The sequence below is a fragment of the Mya arenaria genome, chromosome 17, assembly GCF_026914265.1.
Source record: "Mya arenaria isolate MELC-2E11 chromosome 17, ASM2691426v1".
Taxonomy (NCBI): domain Eukaryota; kingdom Metazoa; phylum Mollusca; class Bivalvia; order Myida; family Myidae; genus Mya; species Mya arenaria.
This window is the reverse complement of record NC_069138.1, coordinates 51,265,581-51,283,799: the sequence shown is the minus strand read 5'-3', so window position 1 is coordinate 51,283,799 and position 18,219 is coordinate 51,265,581. Positions and strand designations below refer to the sequence as shown.

The following is an 18,219-nucleotide window of genomic DNA, read 5'->3' as shown; positions in this document are numbered from 1 at the left end:
ACAACGATAGGTTTTAACTGTTTATGAATATAACCAAACCACCTCATTACCGTTAAATCGATAGAGTCATTAGCAATTGATCTCCAAGTGAGAAGTGTTTTCCGACCCTCTTCGTCCTGAGCTAAAGTCCATTGATAGAATGCCATACTAATATATTTGTCCTCAATTGACCAATGTAATTTGATACGGATACACGTATCCCCAAGCAATAAAGATGCTTCGTTTATCTGCAAAACTGGTTTCAGCCGCTCAATAGAGAATTCATTCGAATGTACCGGTTTTATGCATTCCAGTTTTGAACATACCTGTACTTCAGCTACATACTTCTTGTTGGCTAGAAAGTAAAATTCTTCTAAAATTGAATAGTTGCAATCGATACGCGTTTGGAAAGATACAACATACGTCCTGTTTTGATCTGCGTTTTCACTGACGCCAACACTGAATGCTAGTTTAGCGTTTTTGTAGAGAGAAGCGAGATGTTGATCGGCAAACTTCCAGCTAACCACAAGTTGTTTAGTTGGAAAAAGAACGTGATTAACTGGGCATAATGTTAATTTGAAACCTAAAATGTCACCCACAATTAATGAATGTTCAACTTCTATAAACAAAGTCGGTCTGTTTACAAATGGTCTAATGAAGGTGTCCTTGCCCTCTGTTGAAACAATTCCATCGTCTGAAGTTACAACTGCTTTGTTTGGAATGTTGATGATATAACGTTGGCCGACAAGCAGCGGTTTTAGAACTGTCAAACGCGGTGGGTTGTTTGCTAAGGTAACATCGTATGTATTTGCAACTTCAATGGAACAGTCATACCCAATTCTGACGGACAGTGAATGCGTTATTTCATCTTTATCTAAAACCATTATGCCATCAGAAAAAGAAACAGAGATTCCTCCGGTGCTGGATGACCTTAGCAAAAAAACGTATTTGATATTTGATCGGATATCAATTGAGTGTATGCAATACGAGTTGCTGTTGCTTATGAGTTGAAAGTTTATCACGTCATCAGTAGCATTTGATAGTCCTACTCCTACTTCTAAAGTTAAATTCTCGTGATGTAAAAAATCTTTCCATCTTGCACATAACACTTGCGTCGTGAAATGAGCGTCAACGTCCATATCACTGTTATTTACTGCGGGATCTATATCAGATATAACAGTTTGTCCGGGAGGATATCTTGATGGGAGCTGAAAGGGTTGACTTTCTAGAGAAAGATAATGACCGGCATTGTTGTACACATGCATGTTAATGTAAAACTCGAGGTTATTATCCGTATCTTGTAACTGTAAATGGCGTAGGGAATATCTAAAGCATCCACCAGAGTACGAAGGGCACGGGGGTGATGTGTCTAGACGCCATTTCAGATACGGTGTAACAGCAATAGCGTCATGTGCTGTAAAGCAGAAACAGGGGTAAGATTAATTATCTGCTAAAAATGCGACCAAATACGATGCTGATTTGTACACATCGATGACTAAGTAGAATATCTTTTATACCTACCAATTTGGAAATATATTTGATCGATTTGTGCAGTCTGCTCTTCATCATAGAAAGTTTTGCTATCCCATTCAAATACGATGTGCTCAGATTCAACAATAACTTGAGGAAGGGTTCCATTCAAAGGCGGAGTTTGATCAATGAGTAGCGGACCTATTGTTGCGATTCTCTCCAAACCAGCTTTATTGATTACTTTCACGAAAATGTAGAATAATTCGTCGGAATTTATGCCTTCATGTTTACGTTTGAAAAAAGTTTTCTTTTGTGTAGACTGATAATCTACAATGGACGGGCTCTCTGTTTGAGTAGAACTCAATCCTAATCCAACGAAGAAATCTTCAATTTGGCTTTCGTATTCCTCAATATCCCAAGTGGCATATATATTGTCATTGGGAAGATAGATGACTGTTTCTTTTGTGTACATGGGTTTGTGTCCACAAAGAAACGAAGACATATCTTCATCCTTTCCTTTAGCTTCATGTATCGGATATATTTCGGCAACCTTATGCGATTCCACATTGGCAGCACAAACACTACGGCAATTGGATGTGTTGTGCAGTATTTCGCTGTGCATGTTTTCCTGCATTAAATATACTTTGCCGTGTAAACAAAGTAGGCTTTCTTTCAATGAACCATGCTTTAACGTCATATTTCTAAATTCTGGCGGCGAAAGGTCACGGGTTATGCCATCGGAACACGCAGGTTTTGAGGGTTCCATCGCATTATTTATGGCAATCACAGTCACAAATCGCTTTCCGGTAAAAGTCGTTGGTACTCGGACTGACTTTTCCGTGAAAGGAAGCTCCTTGAAAATCTTAGTACTTTGTACTTCTGTTAAGTTGTACAAGTCTTGTGTACTCATACATCTGTCGGACAATCCAACTCTGTACAGTTTGATGCCGCTCTCGTGGTCAATAAAACCATGCCAGTGCACGAGAATGGAATCGCCACTTGTATAGTCAATATCTGGAGAATCTTCTGGACCTGATGAAAACATTCAAATAGTATTAACATAATAATACGATAACAGCTCGTTATTGACATCAATTAAGTTTTAGTAGTTTGAGAAATACAAACACCGTGTTTATTACATAAAAGTTTGTTTTAATTACCTTCGTGAACAACACCCTCTGAAGGAGGCGACTCATCAACAAGCACATCAATGTGTTCCGTTGTGGAAAGCCCGGCCATGTTTGTTACTTTTATGGTGAAATAATAGTTTCTATTGTGATTGCCTATATGTAAGTCCTTAATGTTTAGTTTGTTGAGTGGTATTGTGTAGTTGAAAAAGGCACATTCACCAATGTCCGGACAGTAGCACTTTGCGGTTGTGCATGAATCCTGAAACGTGAGACACAGTGCGTTACAACAAATCGTAAAATAAATTTATTTACGCACATTCAGACACTAGTAAAAGGTCCGCCGTATCACAATTGAAGAAATTATCGACAGAGTTGACGGTAGTGTTAGGACTGTTTTTAATATCATTCATGATGAACTTAATATGAGAAGATTAATTACAAGTCTGATCCCAAAAATGTTTTTGTATATTCAAAAAGAACAGAAAGTCGAGTATTGTGACTGTTTTCAGCGGGAATGAGAGGCGTTTCTCGGACGTTAAGTTGACGTTGACGGGACTTGGATTAGTCTTAACGAGTCAGAAACAAAGAATAAACAGACTATTATTCACTGGTCCTTAATTGGGATTTCAAAAGGGCATCTCAGGAAATGATCGCCTTCCGTGGAAGTCAAAGAACACCCTACGTACAGCCCTGATTTAGGACCATGCGATTTCGTCCTCTTTCCTGTGCTAAGAAATTCCTGAGAGGACAGAAATTCAATGACATTGACGAGTATCCCAGTGCAGTTCAGTACGCGATATCTTCCCTTTACCTGACTCGTACATAAATAGTTACTATAAATAAGTTGAACGGTGCAAAAATGCCTCATGGTTCGTGGATAGAATTTTGAAAGACAGCAGTAACTAACTGCTTGTTGGCCAACGTTATATCATCAACATTCCATACAAAATCTATGCTGTTGTGTTCATGACGTGTCAATGACGATGGGTCATTAAAAATCACATTATTATAAAATTAAATTTAGGCGAAGTTTTGGTTTTAATTTTATGTTAGAAATGCTTCATGTATTATAACAGCAATTTTCATGAAAATGAAATTTGAAATATAATTAAAATGAGAGCACTTTTCCGCGAACGTTTCGAACACCCCCCGTATATATATATATACCGTATGTATATATATATATATATATATATATATATATATATATATATATATATATATATATATATATATATATATATATATACTCATACATATACTTACATTTATGGTCCTAATAGCTAGGTGCTCACTTAGAAGCTCGGTCATGGTGTCGGATATTCCAAACGTCCAATGTATTTTAGATAAGCCACTGTGTGGATCAAGTGCATCGAACGTCATCTTCATTTTGGACAGGTCCGTGCTATTATGTACATACAACATTTCGTATCCATCTTGCTCAAGCCAAATGTTATTAAGATGTGGCGTTGAACGATCAATGTATACAGTTCGGTTATCGCTAAGGGTATTTCCAGCTATATCAATAGCCTTTACTTTCAGTGTGTATGTATCTCCGTCTTTAACATTCAAATCTTTGCAAAATGATTGGTTCGTGAAGGAGGGTACAGGTTTTTCTGCTGAGAATAAACCATGATTCAGGCTCCACGATACATGGTATGCAATTATGCCATATACATTTGATGTCCCAAAGACAGATATGTCTCCATTCAATTGCTCGTATGACCCGGTAATGAGACCGTGCGGGGCGGGCTCAATAGGATTCAGAAGTTCATTATGTATGTAGAAATCGTTGTAAAAGTAATCTTTCCAGCTTATGCAGACATTATTATGATGCGTTTGCCACGTGTAATCTGTAGCAGGCGATGCGGATGTACATCTGAAAGGTTTGTCAGTCCAGATTCGAATGGCCGAAGTGTTGTCGTAGAGAACAAAACGGCGACACTGTCGGACATTGTCCGCAACATCCTTAACCTCCAGTGTAAAACAATAGAGCCTTGGTGCGTCCGAGATTAGATTTAGATCATTCATGTTTGTGATTGGGTGATTAACCTTTGAGCATACAACGTTTGATAAGTAATTTACCTTTAATGTCCCTTTCGATGGCATAACCTCATTTACCCGAATTTCGTAGCTCTCAATGGATGAAGCTGTATGCGAGGCTCCCCTTGGTGGAACAGGATCAATCCAACCGTGAAACTCGACGTTGTGGAGATATGATCGCGTTATCTGTTTGTCGAGATGGAGAGGTTCAGAGCCACATCTCGATAGTTTTGAGCAGTGTTCAGGTGGTTGATTGTCAAACCGATAGCAAACCGTTTGTTGTTTCACGGTTTTTTGGTAAGGTTTAGCGCTGTCATCAGTGTGGGTTCTCGTATCTTTGGCTTTCAAGTAACCACCACCTTTAACTTCGTATTTTAAACACAACCTGTTCACAAATATCAAATAATACTATACAGTTATTTCAAGGTTATTGATATGACAGTCAAAACTTTTGTACAGAGGTTGCGGGGATGCCGTTAGAACTGTTGCCAGAGGCCGATATGCCGGGGGAATAGTTCAGAATTTCATCCCTGACACATAGGGACAACCGTTTGTACTTTTACATCCCAAACTATAAAATATGTTTTATTACTTGATTTAGAGTTTATCGAAATAAAAAAGAAATAACTGTTTTTACCTGATCAAGAGTTTATATGAACAAAGTGTTAAAGCCATTAGAAAACGTTAAAAAGATGCCTTGTAAAAATGAAATTTGGAATCTCCAATGACGTCAAATCGCGAGAGGGAAAGAGTCCATACTGTTGACTGGGTAATAGTCTTATCCAAGAAACAATAAAGCTTTCATATAAAACAGCAAGTAAAACACAGATTTTTATTTATATAACAAACCAGGGATTATTTTTTTAAATATATCCGTACTTTGACATTTTTAAAATAATTGTTTTCGATGTGAATAAAAATCAAGACGTATAAAAACAACAATTAACTTACGCCTGGCCATTGGCGAGTGTGTATGTAGTCGTTAGCCTATGTGAATCATCAAAGTTGTTCCTAACATACTTGCTCGAATATCGTCTGTTTGTTGATAAAGTTGTTAGCGAACCTATCATAAATACAGTCATATTTTGATAATAAAATATGTCCTTACATACGTTAAAGACAGAGATGAAACATTTTTGTTAATTTAATTTCAGTGTTAACAAGCCATTATTATGGTACATGTAAAACCAGTCGGACTTTGTTCTGCCTCGCACACCTTGATTGAAAAGTGCTTAAATATTTCCTGATGTTATAAAATGTAAATCAGCTGAAATAACTGTACACATTTACTCACATTTCAAAATTACAATACAATGAACTTATATTACATTGACGTGATTTTACGAACGGAAAGAATAAAATCCATATATGGAAATTAGACACAAACCTGATACGGATTGGCGTTGCATATATACTGTTACGTCCGTTATTCCGAACCTTTCTTCAACAATATATGAAGGGCGGCTCAAATAGCTGGGAATGTAAATTGTGTATTCAGAGCTCAAATCAAACTTCACCGTCGTCGGCTGATAGTTTCCATACATATCTTGTAAATCCTGACACGCGGTTGAACTGCTCGATGACATTGCTCTCTTCTTTTCACCGTTTGGTCCAATAACCACAGTGTCACATGTTAAGATAGATGGTTTTTTAGTTGGTTGACATGATGTTTCCCAAGAATCTGAAACAATGCTAAACCCCGCTGCGCACGAGCAGTCCTTAGTAAGACCATTTCTGCAGCTCCCTGGCCAACAGTAGTGGTTGTTCCAGGAACACATCCCTATATGACATGTTGGAAATATACTGATACAAATAAGACTCACTCTATTCTTAACCCAGGTCATTTGTTAATTGCCTGTTTATACGATTCAATCTGTGAAAAGAAAATGGTTTCTTTAACAAATGAATTGTTATACTTACATTATCGATTTAAACGTTCATATATTTCCCATGTTTAATAGAATATATATATGATAACTCCTTACGCTGACATTCTTTGTCCTCGTTGTAAAGCTTGAAGAAGACATTGTTGTCTTTACACTCCTTGCAGTAGACATTGGAGGATGTTGTGCAGCTTCTGTCTATACAATTGGTGATTGCTGGGCATACTTAAAAAGAAACCTGTATTAACTGAATAAGTAACAACAAATGACTGTGTCGTTGTGACATAAATTAAGTGTTGATAACTAAACATTTTATTCTGATCTGCTGGTACCCGCTAAAACGCCATTATGACAAACGTGTTGTTGTTTCGGCGCGAAAATGTCAACATATTGTGTCGATACATGTATTGCCAATCCCGTAAGGTATGTCGCCAGGGAAAATACACCATTGTGGAAGCTGAACAACTAGCATTTAATTCAAATGTTTTTAATAAATTAATAATTTTCCTTGCGAAGACATTTGGTAATTTCGTGAAATATGATGTTTGTTATTTTTTTATCGAACTTATTAAAGTTTATCAAATAAACATGTAACATGTACCATGTCATGTCATGTAACAAAGAATGTTTAAGTTACTGGCCGGATATGCTCAGTTAGAAAATTCCCTATTTGAACGAACACCATAGTCTTTAAAGCTATTGAGGAAATTACGTTTAAAATAATTTGTTAGAAAAAGGGGAATCCTTAAATAAATATACACTTTATCCTCTTTAAATCTTGTTAGTGTTCTTTAAGCGTTAATGTTTATCTCTCAGACGATTCAAATTGTTCATCAATCTTCCTCATTAGTGCCCTTCAAAACCATGATATGTTTTAAGCATGCTCTTAAAGGGAGTTTTATTTTTAAACAGTTTTTAACTCAGCGTAACTATTATCACATCTTTTTCGATGTAGGACTTTGATTCATGACCTTTAAATAGAAATAAATATTCTAAAGAATATGCAGATGCTTTTATTCAATTTGGTAAAGCACTAACTGTTTTCCTTTCATGAAAGAAGAAGTGGGTAAGGTGCTTGGATACCCGATTGGTCGATAAATTATGGAAAACAATCCCGATCGGGAAACACTAAAGGGGAACCTCCTTGTTTTCCGATTGGCCACTCCTCCACAGCACACATAATACGATGTTGTATATTACGCTTGTAAATTTTAAAAATATGAACAGGGTATTGATCTTGCGCACAATGGTATTGAGGTGTATCTCACCTCCTACATGAATGACGCTATCCGATTGGCCTAGAGCGGTCACGTGCACGACGTGTATAATCCATACCCCCCCCCCCCCTGTAACTTCCAGTAGGTTTCATACCACCCCTGTAACTTTCATACTCCGCAGAAGACGTAACAAAATGGCGGCCGATTTTTTTTTTATTTCTCTCTCGGCTTATCTTTTCACTGTAGGGAGCTAACTCATGTACGTTATTGAATATCCATTTTATTCAAGCAATCTGTTGAGTGCAATCGACTGTTTACATGAGTCATTGGTTACAAAATGGCGACAAAAAACGATTCACAAGCACAACAAGTGACGAATCTGTCGAAAAAAGGTTAAAACTAAATTCAGAAGAGACGCTCCGATGCAACAAGACATCTACAAATGTTCTGAGGATCTACCTTCAAGAAATTGTTAAAAATTAAGTGTAATGAACAGCAAATTGTTAAACTGTTGTTGTTTTTCTTATTAATACATTCATTGACTGATACAGCTTTCGTGTACAGTTATTATTTAATGTTACCTTACTGAAAAATATATATGCTGTTAAACAATTTTATTAATATATTTACATTATTATTGTATTTGTTCCACATAAACTTTTTGAATTTCTTAAAATATAATTTTGAGACAATATCAATAATCTTACTTTATATATTTTACGAAATATTTACTGTATTCATATTACATAGCTTTTAATTATGTTTATGTTGATAAGGAAATAAGGCTGTAAGAAAAATTCATTGTAATTAAATTGAATGATAAACAAAGTGGGTGGGGTATTTTTACCCCTGTTCATATAATTTCAAAACAACAAGTGCAAACAACCAACAAAGTTTGATCAATATATATATATATATATATATATATATATATATATATATATATATATATATATATATATATATATATATATATATATATATATATATATATATATGCATAATTGAATAAACATTATATTTCAAGCATAAACCCATTTACTTGTCACTTTACGGATCACATAACCTAATTTCAACCTTTGAAATGTCTAAACATACCAGGTTCAATCACACCATTTTTATGAAAAAACTGCAATAGCAACATAACGGGACTTTTAACAAGTGAAAGTACAAGGGCTTCGCTCTCGCATGGTATGAAACCACTGGGGATGTATATCACATACCCCCAGCTACTAACAATGTAACTAATAATACCTTTCTTCATTTCAGTTTATATTTGCAGTTTTAAACAAATATATTGCATTGATACCTTTGACATATAACATAAAGATTTAATTTTCAAAGATAGTATTCTGGTTTTAATTAGTTAAATTTTTGAGCTTTGTATATTTTACATTCATGAATAAAGAAATAAGCTGCTGCTTGAACATTTCTAATCAACATCCTGACTTTTTGCGAAATCAGACTTTGTTTAAATGTGTCTTCAAATAACCTACAAAAAAGAAACATAGATATTTCAATATTAATAACTTTCGCTCCAATGTTATCCCACATTGATGTATTTTCTTTTAATTCCCAGATTTGTTTCTACATCAAAATTGTAGCTGTGATCTGACATTTTAATCGCACAAAACAAAACAACCCCATATCCCATAGAATAAAAAAGAACTAATGAAAGAGGGATATAAGCTTCAATAATAACGCTGTGTAAATATTTGAATGCTTTTAAGCATAATATCATTAAATGGCTTAAAACATTTTCACACATACAACATCGTTAAGATCAGTTTAAACTGCCAGTGCAATCACTTTTTGTTAAGAGATGTTCTCAAACAAGTTTAAAAATAAGATTTACTCGAGCTAGAGGTTAAATTCACCAATATTCCCCACTCTTTAACCCATATACATGAAATAAACCTTTAATATTTTATGTTAAAAAAGGATGATACTGCTATGTATTCAAATATTTTAATTAATATAAAATGCTCAACAAAGCCACAAAACACAAATGAAATTGTAATGATAAATATATATAATATATTTAAATATTATGGCTTTTGAAATTCATTAAAGGTTTATTTAAATTCTAAAACTATTCTAAAATTATTAAAACTATCACCATTCACTTGTCTTTTTAAGATGTTTTTCGCTAATGAGGCAAACGGCATTTAACGTCATTGATTAATTATAAGAACTTGGCAAATTTTCTATTTAACTCAAATTATAAAGTAAAGGACTTAATAGCATATCTTTATTCGCGAGATTATAAAGTTCTGCAGAAAAGACTTCTTTAGATTTGCCGAATATCGACAAAGATTGGAGGATCCAGCACGCACACTTCCAGATTGCCCGTTCACAAACCTCGTGAACCACCGGAACTCTTTACATGCTACACTGGAAAAGATATGCTTAAAAGACTGTTTGTCGACAAAAGATTATAGTATTAACTAAGCACGGTTTATTTGCTCTCGTTTCTAACATTTTGAAATACTAAAAATATCAACCACGTCACCGTGACGGACGACATAACCGCCCTAAGCTTAATGGTCGTTACAATATTGATATAATGAACAAAGTGATAATAAAAAGCTATATTATTGCATAAAATGTGTGTTGTCGGTCCGTTATCGTGGTGTGTTAAAACGCTAACCGGGCATTATCGGTAGAAAACGTGCATTATTCAGTAAATTCACGTGCCGTTAATGGCCGGCTTTTAGGGCTCGCATCATAACAATGGCAGCTGAGCGACCTGGTATCTGACGAAACTTGGTCAACAATGCCAACTTTTGCACAAAAACAAATTTCAGCATTCATAACTGTATACAAAAATCATCAAATTAAATAAACCGCATTTAACTTACATATTTTCGTCCGAGTTGTTTTTTCCTGGCAAGCTGATGTGTGTTTACTAAATAGTACTTTCAGCAGTTGTTTTAACTATTTGTTTGCTTTAAAAGCACTAAATTAATTCTAAAACGTTCATTTCCTCCGAACATTAGTTAGTTCTGTCGATTTTATTCAGAACATACGACTTATATGGACATTATTCCGTTACGTAGTATGCAATGAACAATGAAATTTCGAATGTTTCTCTCATGCTGAAAATGGTGTACATTTTATCAAGAACATGTTAACAAATTTTTCAGGCTTAAATTAGTTGTTAAAACAAATAAGGTAGGACTACATCGGTAATTAATCGATTACCCAATAGGTTTTATGTGTAAATAATCCAAGTAATCCAGTCAATTTCCAAAAAACAACACTTTCCAAACGAATGAACACCGCTAAAAATGGCGTCGAAATAAAAATGCAACAAAATTCAATGACATCATTCATGACGTCACACATGCACCTGTTATGGAGGTAATTTTGAACTAACTGTTTTTGCACTTTCGTGACATTTAACAGCTCTTTTCAAACACAAACGTTTCTCATGGTGTGTATTTTATGCAATAATAGCGATAATACACATTTTTTCGGTCGTTACCATCTGCAAAGGCCCTTAAAATAGTAAACCATTTTGCGGGCCTTTGCAGATGGTAACGACCGAAAAAAGGTGAATTAACCCTATAATAACCATGATCAGGAAGGCGTTGTAGGACCTTTTTGTGACTACGAACCTAGTTAAGATTACTTGAAAAATACATGAGCAACTTGGGTAGTAAGGAGAAACGACACTGAGCTATAAAACTGTTTATAAATATAGAAGTCTGATACATTTGTGCACTTTATTATAATGCCAATGATCATTATGCGCAATATTACGCAACTAGTTTTTGTGATGATTAGTTAATTATGTTTGAATTGTTGTGACATCATGTCGTCGTCTTATCCGTTTCTGAAATCGTGGACAATCAAAATATTGGTATTTGTTAAATTAATGAGCATAAGTTGTTACAACGATCTACGACCTTTTTCGAGTTCATACGTCAAGACTAATGTTAATTTCTTACTATTGAGAAAGGTTTGGGCCAATATGGACAGAAAGAATGCGACAAATCGGACGTAGTAATTATGTATAAAACTTTTCATCATATAACTGTATCGGGTTGTTTGAGACTACTTCAAGTGAAAGAATCATACATCCTGTAGTTAAGTGTTTACTCATCGCTTTGGTAAATATTCTGTACACTTACCTACCAGCTTGTAACCATTAGAACAAATGTTAGATGTTTACCAATCAGTTTATTTAGAATTATTCATTTGTCATTTTGACCAAGTTGTAAGTGATTTTGCCCGCATGGGACTTAAATGGCCAGTTTCCTCATGTCGGTAGTATTTCACAGAATCTTACACATTTAATCCGTGCAAACATGCTATTGCACTGCAATCTGGAAAATGCTTCTACATGCGAGCCATCTAGTTCTCTGTTGTAGTATATATTACTCAAGCAAACATTCAAAAACAGGTAAACTCATTAAATATAGTTAAAAGGAAAGCAATAACAAAGTCAGGCCATCTTTCACTTAGTATTTGATTTTATGATATATATTAAACTCAAAAATGAAACATAAATGATGCATTGCGTGGGACGAGTGTTCTAGCGATCAGTTCGGACATTGTCAAAATGCAATACAATGTTACCTTAAATGTGACCTTAAATGTGTTTAAGAAACAGAAAGCGAAAATACCCGACCACTTTGGACACTCTGGGCACAGAATCGCTTCACATTTAAACACTCGGCAGGGACGAGTATTGTCAACATTTTGTTTTTTAGTGTACACAAATCTACTACTCGTCACAAAAGAGAACCGTAACTACGGTAGCACAGATATGTCAGTCAGGGCAAGTAATCAATACACGTATCCAAATCAAATGTTGAGGCTTTTATTAACACGAGGTCTATACCAGTTGCAGGAATGTCATTATTTAAACAGTTACCATGGTAACCAGAGTCTAGTTTATAATTGTTGTCTTCACATCATAAATTATTGTTCATTTCGTCATACTGTGTTTATCAATTTATTATATTTTTCCGGTGGTTTATAGAGATTTATCAGTGAAATACAAGTGATATTAAATTCACTTGATGTTTCACTGTTTTAAAAAGTCAAAATATCCCTTTAAAAGCTTTAACAGTTTTGGAATTTTAATTTCTCGGTTCCAAACAAAACGTCAGATCACATATGGCTTCGGCACAATTTTAACAAAATTGACGTCAAGTGTGTATACAAATTGGCGGTTTTCCTAAAAATGTGTAAATTATTGGTTTTTATTACAATTTTAGTTACATATTAAAAGGAAAATTATTTGTTTGAGTGTAAGATTATTATTTTAAATGACATGCTATTATAAAAAATGCGCTACTATTGAAGTACCAAATGTAAGAATACCGAATGTAATCTGGTTCGTCACTCCAAATTACATTGTTACCAATATACTTAACTAAACTGAGGTATTATTAGAATGATATCAATGCACATTCCATATGCATTCTAGCAAATATAAACATAAAGTGCTACGCCAGCAATAAATTTCATTGAGACTGTTTATTAATAACATTGATAAAAGCGACACTTTAAAAAACATTTAACACCAGAAATGGAAAACATTTAAGAGGCTCCAGTATATTTGCACATAATCTAAGTGAGTACTTGTCAAGTCATGTGACAAGAATGTTTAGCTTACTTTCGTTAATAAAAATTCCCTATTAGAACAAACATTATAGCCTCTTGAAACCCACTCGAGTAAACTACTTTTTAAAACAAATCATTTAAAAACTACTGAATGGGGAATCCTTAAATAAAAATACACTTTATCTTCTTCAAAACTTAAGTATTCTTTGAGTGTTCATATTTATTTCGTAGACGTTTTAGAAAACATGCATAGACATGCCCGTCACTGACTTGATATGTTTAAAACATGGTTAAAAATTGTGTTGTGTGTTCATTGAACGTTACTGTTTAAATGGTAGGGTAAACACTTTTTTCTGCTTTTTTATTACATGTCTTTTACCACATGTTCGCTTTAAAAAAATAAGTGCACCATAATGAAATTGCTATTTAACTCGATGTGCAAATATAAATGACTTGTTACGAACAGAAATGAATATTCTGAAGCATATATAAACGGTTTTATTCGATTTAGTAAATCACTTCGTGAACTTAGTGCAATTCTAAATATATGTAGATTATATTCATTCTCGATCTGGCAATACATTTCATTAATAATAGAAGGATATGAAGCTAATGCAAGACATAATGTAAAAACTGCCATTTTCACATATAACTCCAATAACCCTCATTCAATGCACTTAATACTTTAACACAGTTGTTCAAGATTATCACACAATGAATTTACATAAATCCATACCATCGTAAATACAAATAATTGCCCCTGATTGACTTAAGCACTTACGTTAAAGTTTAAGGTCACATTGTGCCAGGTTAAAGGGCAATTTTGGATTTTCACTAATTACTTCTATACCCTTCATACAATTTACTTATTACTTCATACAGTTGTAAACGGCCACCACCGAATTAGGTAACTTTACTCCATATTATCCTAAATACTGAGTATGGCCCTTATTCGATATAAAAAAAAAACTATATCTCAAATACTGGTCATTCAATGGCCTTCATACTTTACACAAAGGCCATCACACAATTAGACTGCATAACTCTCTATCAACCCTAAATACAATGTATGGTCCTTGATTTACTTTTTTATTTCTTTGCTATTGAAAGGCACATTTTTATATTTTAACCATGTTTTTACAAAGTGAAGCCTGGTTTGGTAAAATAACGTACATCATTGTTCGGACAGGGGAGAGGGCGGCGTTAAACTTACCTATAGTATTAAATAATAAAAATGAAGTTTGACATATAGTGACTAATCTTGGTATCAATGAAGAGGTTATCGAGATATTTTATTAGATTACGTTTGGGGCCCCAAAGGTCAAGGCATAGTACACTTTTACCAAAAATTAAAATGGTTGATTCTAAAAAACTTGAGCTAGGGTTGACATATTACGATCTCATTTGGTATATAGGAAGAGTTTATGGAGATATTTCATTGGATTGTGTTTGGGGTCGTAAGTCATTGTCAATGTCACTGTTACTACAAATGGACAAAATGGAAAGTTCTAAATTACTATTGTTAGGTTTGACATATTTTGACCGAACTTGGTATATAGGAAGAGTTTATAGAGACCTTTCATGAGATTGCGTTTGGGGCCCCTACGGTCAAGGTCACTGTCACTATAAAACAAAAAAACAATTTGTACTGAATAAAATAAGATAGTGTTGACATATTGTAATCAAACTGGGTATGTTGGTTTTAAAATAACAAAAACATTACAGTTGAAACTGAATCTCATAACGAACTGAAACGAGGGCTGAAGTTGTCAATTATTGAAAATTTGTGTTCGTTGCATTGCAGCGTTTCATATTTAATTATTATTTGACCATTTTCATTATTTTTGACTGGCATATATAACATCATTACATCATGTTCATTTATAAGACAAAGCGGCGTAAAGTCGAGCGTGTTGTCCTACGACAGCTCTTATGACGTTAACACAGATTAAAAATATTAAAGTTATGTTTGTTTATTACTATATTTATTTATATTATAATTATATTATACACTTTATGTCCATTACTTACAAGTTACATTAGTAAAATAATTGAATATATGGCAAATTTGAAAAGTTGTTCGAACTATACTTCACTTTGCTAATAAAGAAAATACTCAGAAAATTGCGCATTAATTTTAAAGCTAACGTTCATTTTTCTTGCGAAATGTTGAACCTGCAATACATTTTATAATTCTAAAGGATTATTGTGACATAGTTTTAATATAGAGGCAATAAAGAGCATTACAGTTTGACGAAGTTACTTGAGACAATACGTAATTGGACTTTTTAACACATATGAAATAAGAATGCTAAACCTACTTTCCTGATATGCGCAGTAAGAAAATTCCTGATTTGATCGAACACCATTGTTTATTTAAAGCTATTTTAGGAAATAACGAAAACAAACAATTTGTAAGAAAACTTTTTAAAGGGGAATCTTTAAATAAAGAAAAACTTTATCATCTTCAAATCTTAATGGTTTTCTTTAAGCGTAAGTGTTTATCTCTTAGACTATTTGAGTAATTTCTTAATCTTCCTTATTAATGCCCTTCAAAACCATGATACCTTTTAAGCATTAAAGGGAGTTTTATTTTTAAGCATTTGTGTTCTGTTCCAGTTATTGTTCTTATATAAATGTGCCCAAAGATATTTAAAGGAAGTAACTATTTCTATTTCGGCGTCGTAAAGATAAAATTGGTAGGTTGTGTGACGGCCCTTTTCAATAATCATACCTTTCGTTTTGTTAGCATTAATTTTCAACCCCCAGCTGTTGCAATATTCTTGGAGATCATTAAACATGCATTGTAGAGAGTTTGGGTTATGTGAAAATAAAGCTGCGTCATCCGCAAACATAAGGAGAAATACCTAGCGTTTACTGTTTATATTAGACGTGACGTCATTCAGGAAGAATAGAAATAATAAACTTGAATTCGGCCAGCCCTGTTTCAGGCCAGTGCCTGATTCGAACCAGTCTGATCTTGACTGTTTGTATCTAACACAACATTAGACAGCAGAATATATTGCCTTAAGTAAAGTACTATTTTAGAGCTTATATTTTTTGTATGAGCTTTGTCTGAAGCCTGGTTTTGTCATATGCCTTTTCATAATCACACAAAAGAAAACAACACAACAAAACATCCTATAGAATAAAAAAAGAACTAATGAAAGAGGGATATAAGCTTTAATAATAACGCTGTGTAAATATTTGAATGCTTTTAATCATAGTATCATTAAATGGCTTAAAACATTTTCGCACAAACAACATCGTTATGATTAATTTAAACTGCCAGTGCAACCACTTTTTGTTAAGAGATGTTCTCAAACAAGTTTAAAAATAAGATTTACTCGAGCTAGAGGTTAAATTCACCAATATTCCCCACTCGTTAACCCATATGCATGAAATAAACCTTTAATTATTTTATGTTAAAAAAGGATGATACTGCTATGTATTCAAATATTTTAATTAATATGAAATGCTCAACAAAGCCACAAAACACAAATGAAAATGTAATGATGAATGTATATAATATCTAAATATTATGGCTTTTGAAATTCATTAAAGGTTTATTTAAATTCTAAAACAATGGTTATTAAAACTATCACCATTCACCTGTCTTTTTAAGATGTTTTTCGCTAATGAGGCAAATGGCATTTAACGTCATTGATTAATTATAAGAACTTGGCAAATTTTCTATTTAACTTAAATTATAAAGTAAAGGACTTAATAGCATGTCTTTATTCGCGAGATTATAAAGTTCTGCAGAAAAGACTTCTTTAGATTTGTCGAATATCGACAAAGACTGGAGGATCGAGCACGCACACTTCCAGATTGCCCGTTCACAAACCTCGTGAACCACCGGAACTCTTTACATGCTACACTGGAAAAGATATGCGCAAAAGACTGTTTTTCGACAAAAGATTATAGTATTAACTAAGCACGGTTTATTTGCTCTCGTTTCTAACATTTTGAAATACTAAAATTATCAACCACGTCACCGTGACGGACGACATAACCGCCCTAAGCTTAATGGTCGTTACAATATTGATATAATGAACAAAGTGATAATAAAAAGCTATATTATTGCATAAAATGTGTGTTGTCGGTCCGTTATCGTGGTGTGTTAAAACGCTAACCGGGCGTTATCGGTAGAAAACGTGCATTATTCAGTAAATTCACGTGCCGTTAATGGCCGGCTTTTTGATTAACATAAGCGCTTTTAGGGCTCGCATCATAACAATGGCAGCTGAGCGACCTGGTATCTGACGAAACTTGGTCAACAATGCCAACTTTTGCACAAAAACAAATTTCAGCATTCATAACTGTATACAAATATCAACAAATTAAATAAACCGCATTTAACTTACATATTTTCGTCTGAGTTGTTTTTTCCTGGCAAGCTGATGTGTGTTTACTAGTACTTTCAGCAGTTGTTTTAACTATTTGTTTGCTTTAAAAGCACTAAATTAATTCTAAAACGTTCATTTCCTCCGAACATTAGTTAGTTCTGTCGATTTTATTCAGAACATACGACTTATATGGACATGATTCCGTTACGTCGTATGCAATGAACAATGAAATTTCAAATATTTCTCTCATGCTGAAAATGGTGTACATTTTATCAAGAACATGTTAACATTTTTTTCAGGCTTAAATTAGTTGTCAAAACAAATAAGGTAGGACTATATCGGTAATTAATCGATTACCCAATAGGTTTTATGTGTAAATAATCCAAGTAATCCAGTCAATTTCCAAAAAACAACACTTTCCAAACGAATGAACACCGCTAAAAATGGCGTCGAAATAAAAATGCAACAAAATTCAATGACATCATTCATGACGTCACACATGCACCTGTTATGGAGGTAATTTTGAACTAACTGTTTTTGAACTATCGTGACATTTAACAGCTCTTTTCAA

General features: G+C 33.9%; 1 protein-coding gene across 1 annotated transcript in view; it reads right to left on the bottom strand.

Annotated features, from left to right (window-relative positions):
• LOC128223857 (uncharacterized) overlaps positions 1–18,219 on the bottom strand; it is a 43,213-nt gene that overhangs the window by 3,750 nt on the left and 21,244 nt on the right. The window contains exons 2-8 of the mRNA XM_052933286.1: positions 6,608–6,730; positions 6,010–6,402; positions 5,574–5,685; positions 3,846–5,007; positions 2,610–2,838; positions 1,501–2,481; positions 51–1,393 (exon numbers count right to left, since the gene is read on the bottom strand). Of these exons, the coding sequence (XP_052789246.1) occupies positions 51–1,393; positions 1,501–2,481; positions 2,610–2,838; positions 3,846–5,007; positions 5,574–5,685; positions 6,010–6,402; positions 6,608–6,730 (4,343 nt within the window). The remainder of the gene's footprint in view (positions 1–50; positions 1,394–1,500; positions 2,482–2,609; positions 2,839–3,845; positions 5,008–5,573; positions 5,686–6,009; positions 6,403–6,607; positions 6,731–18,219) is intronic.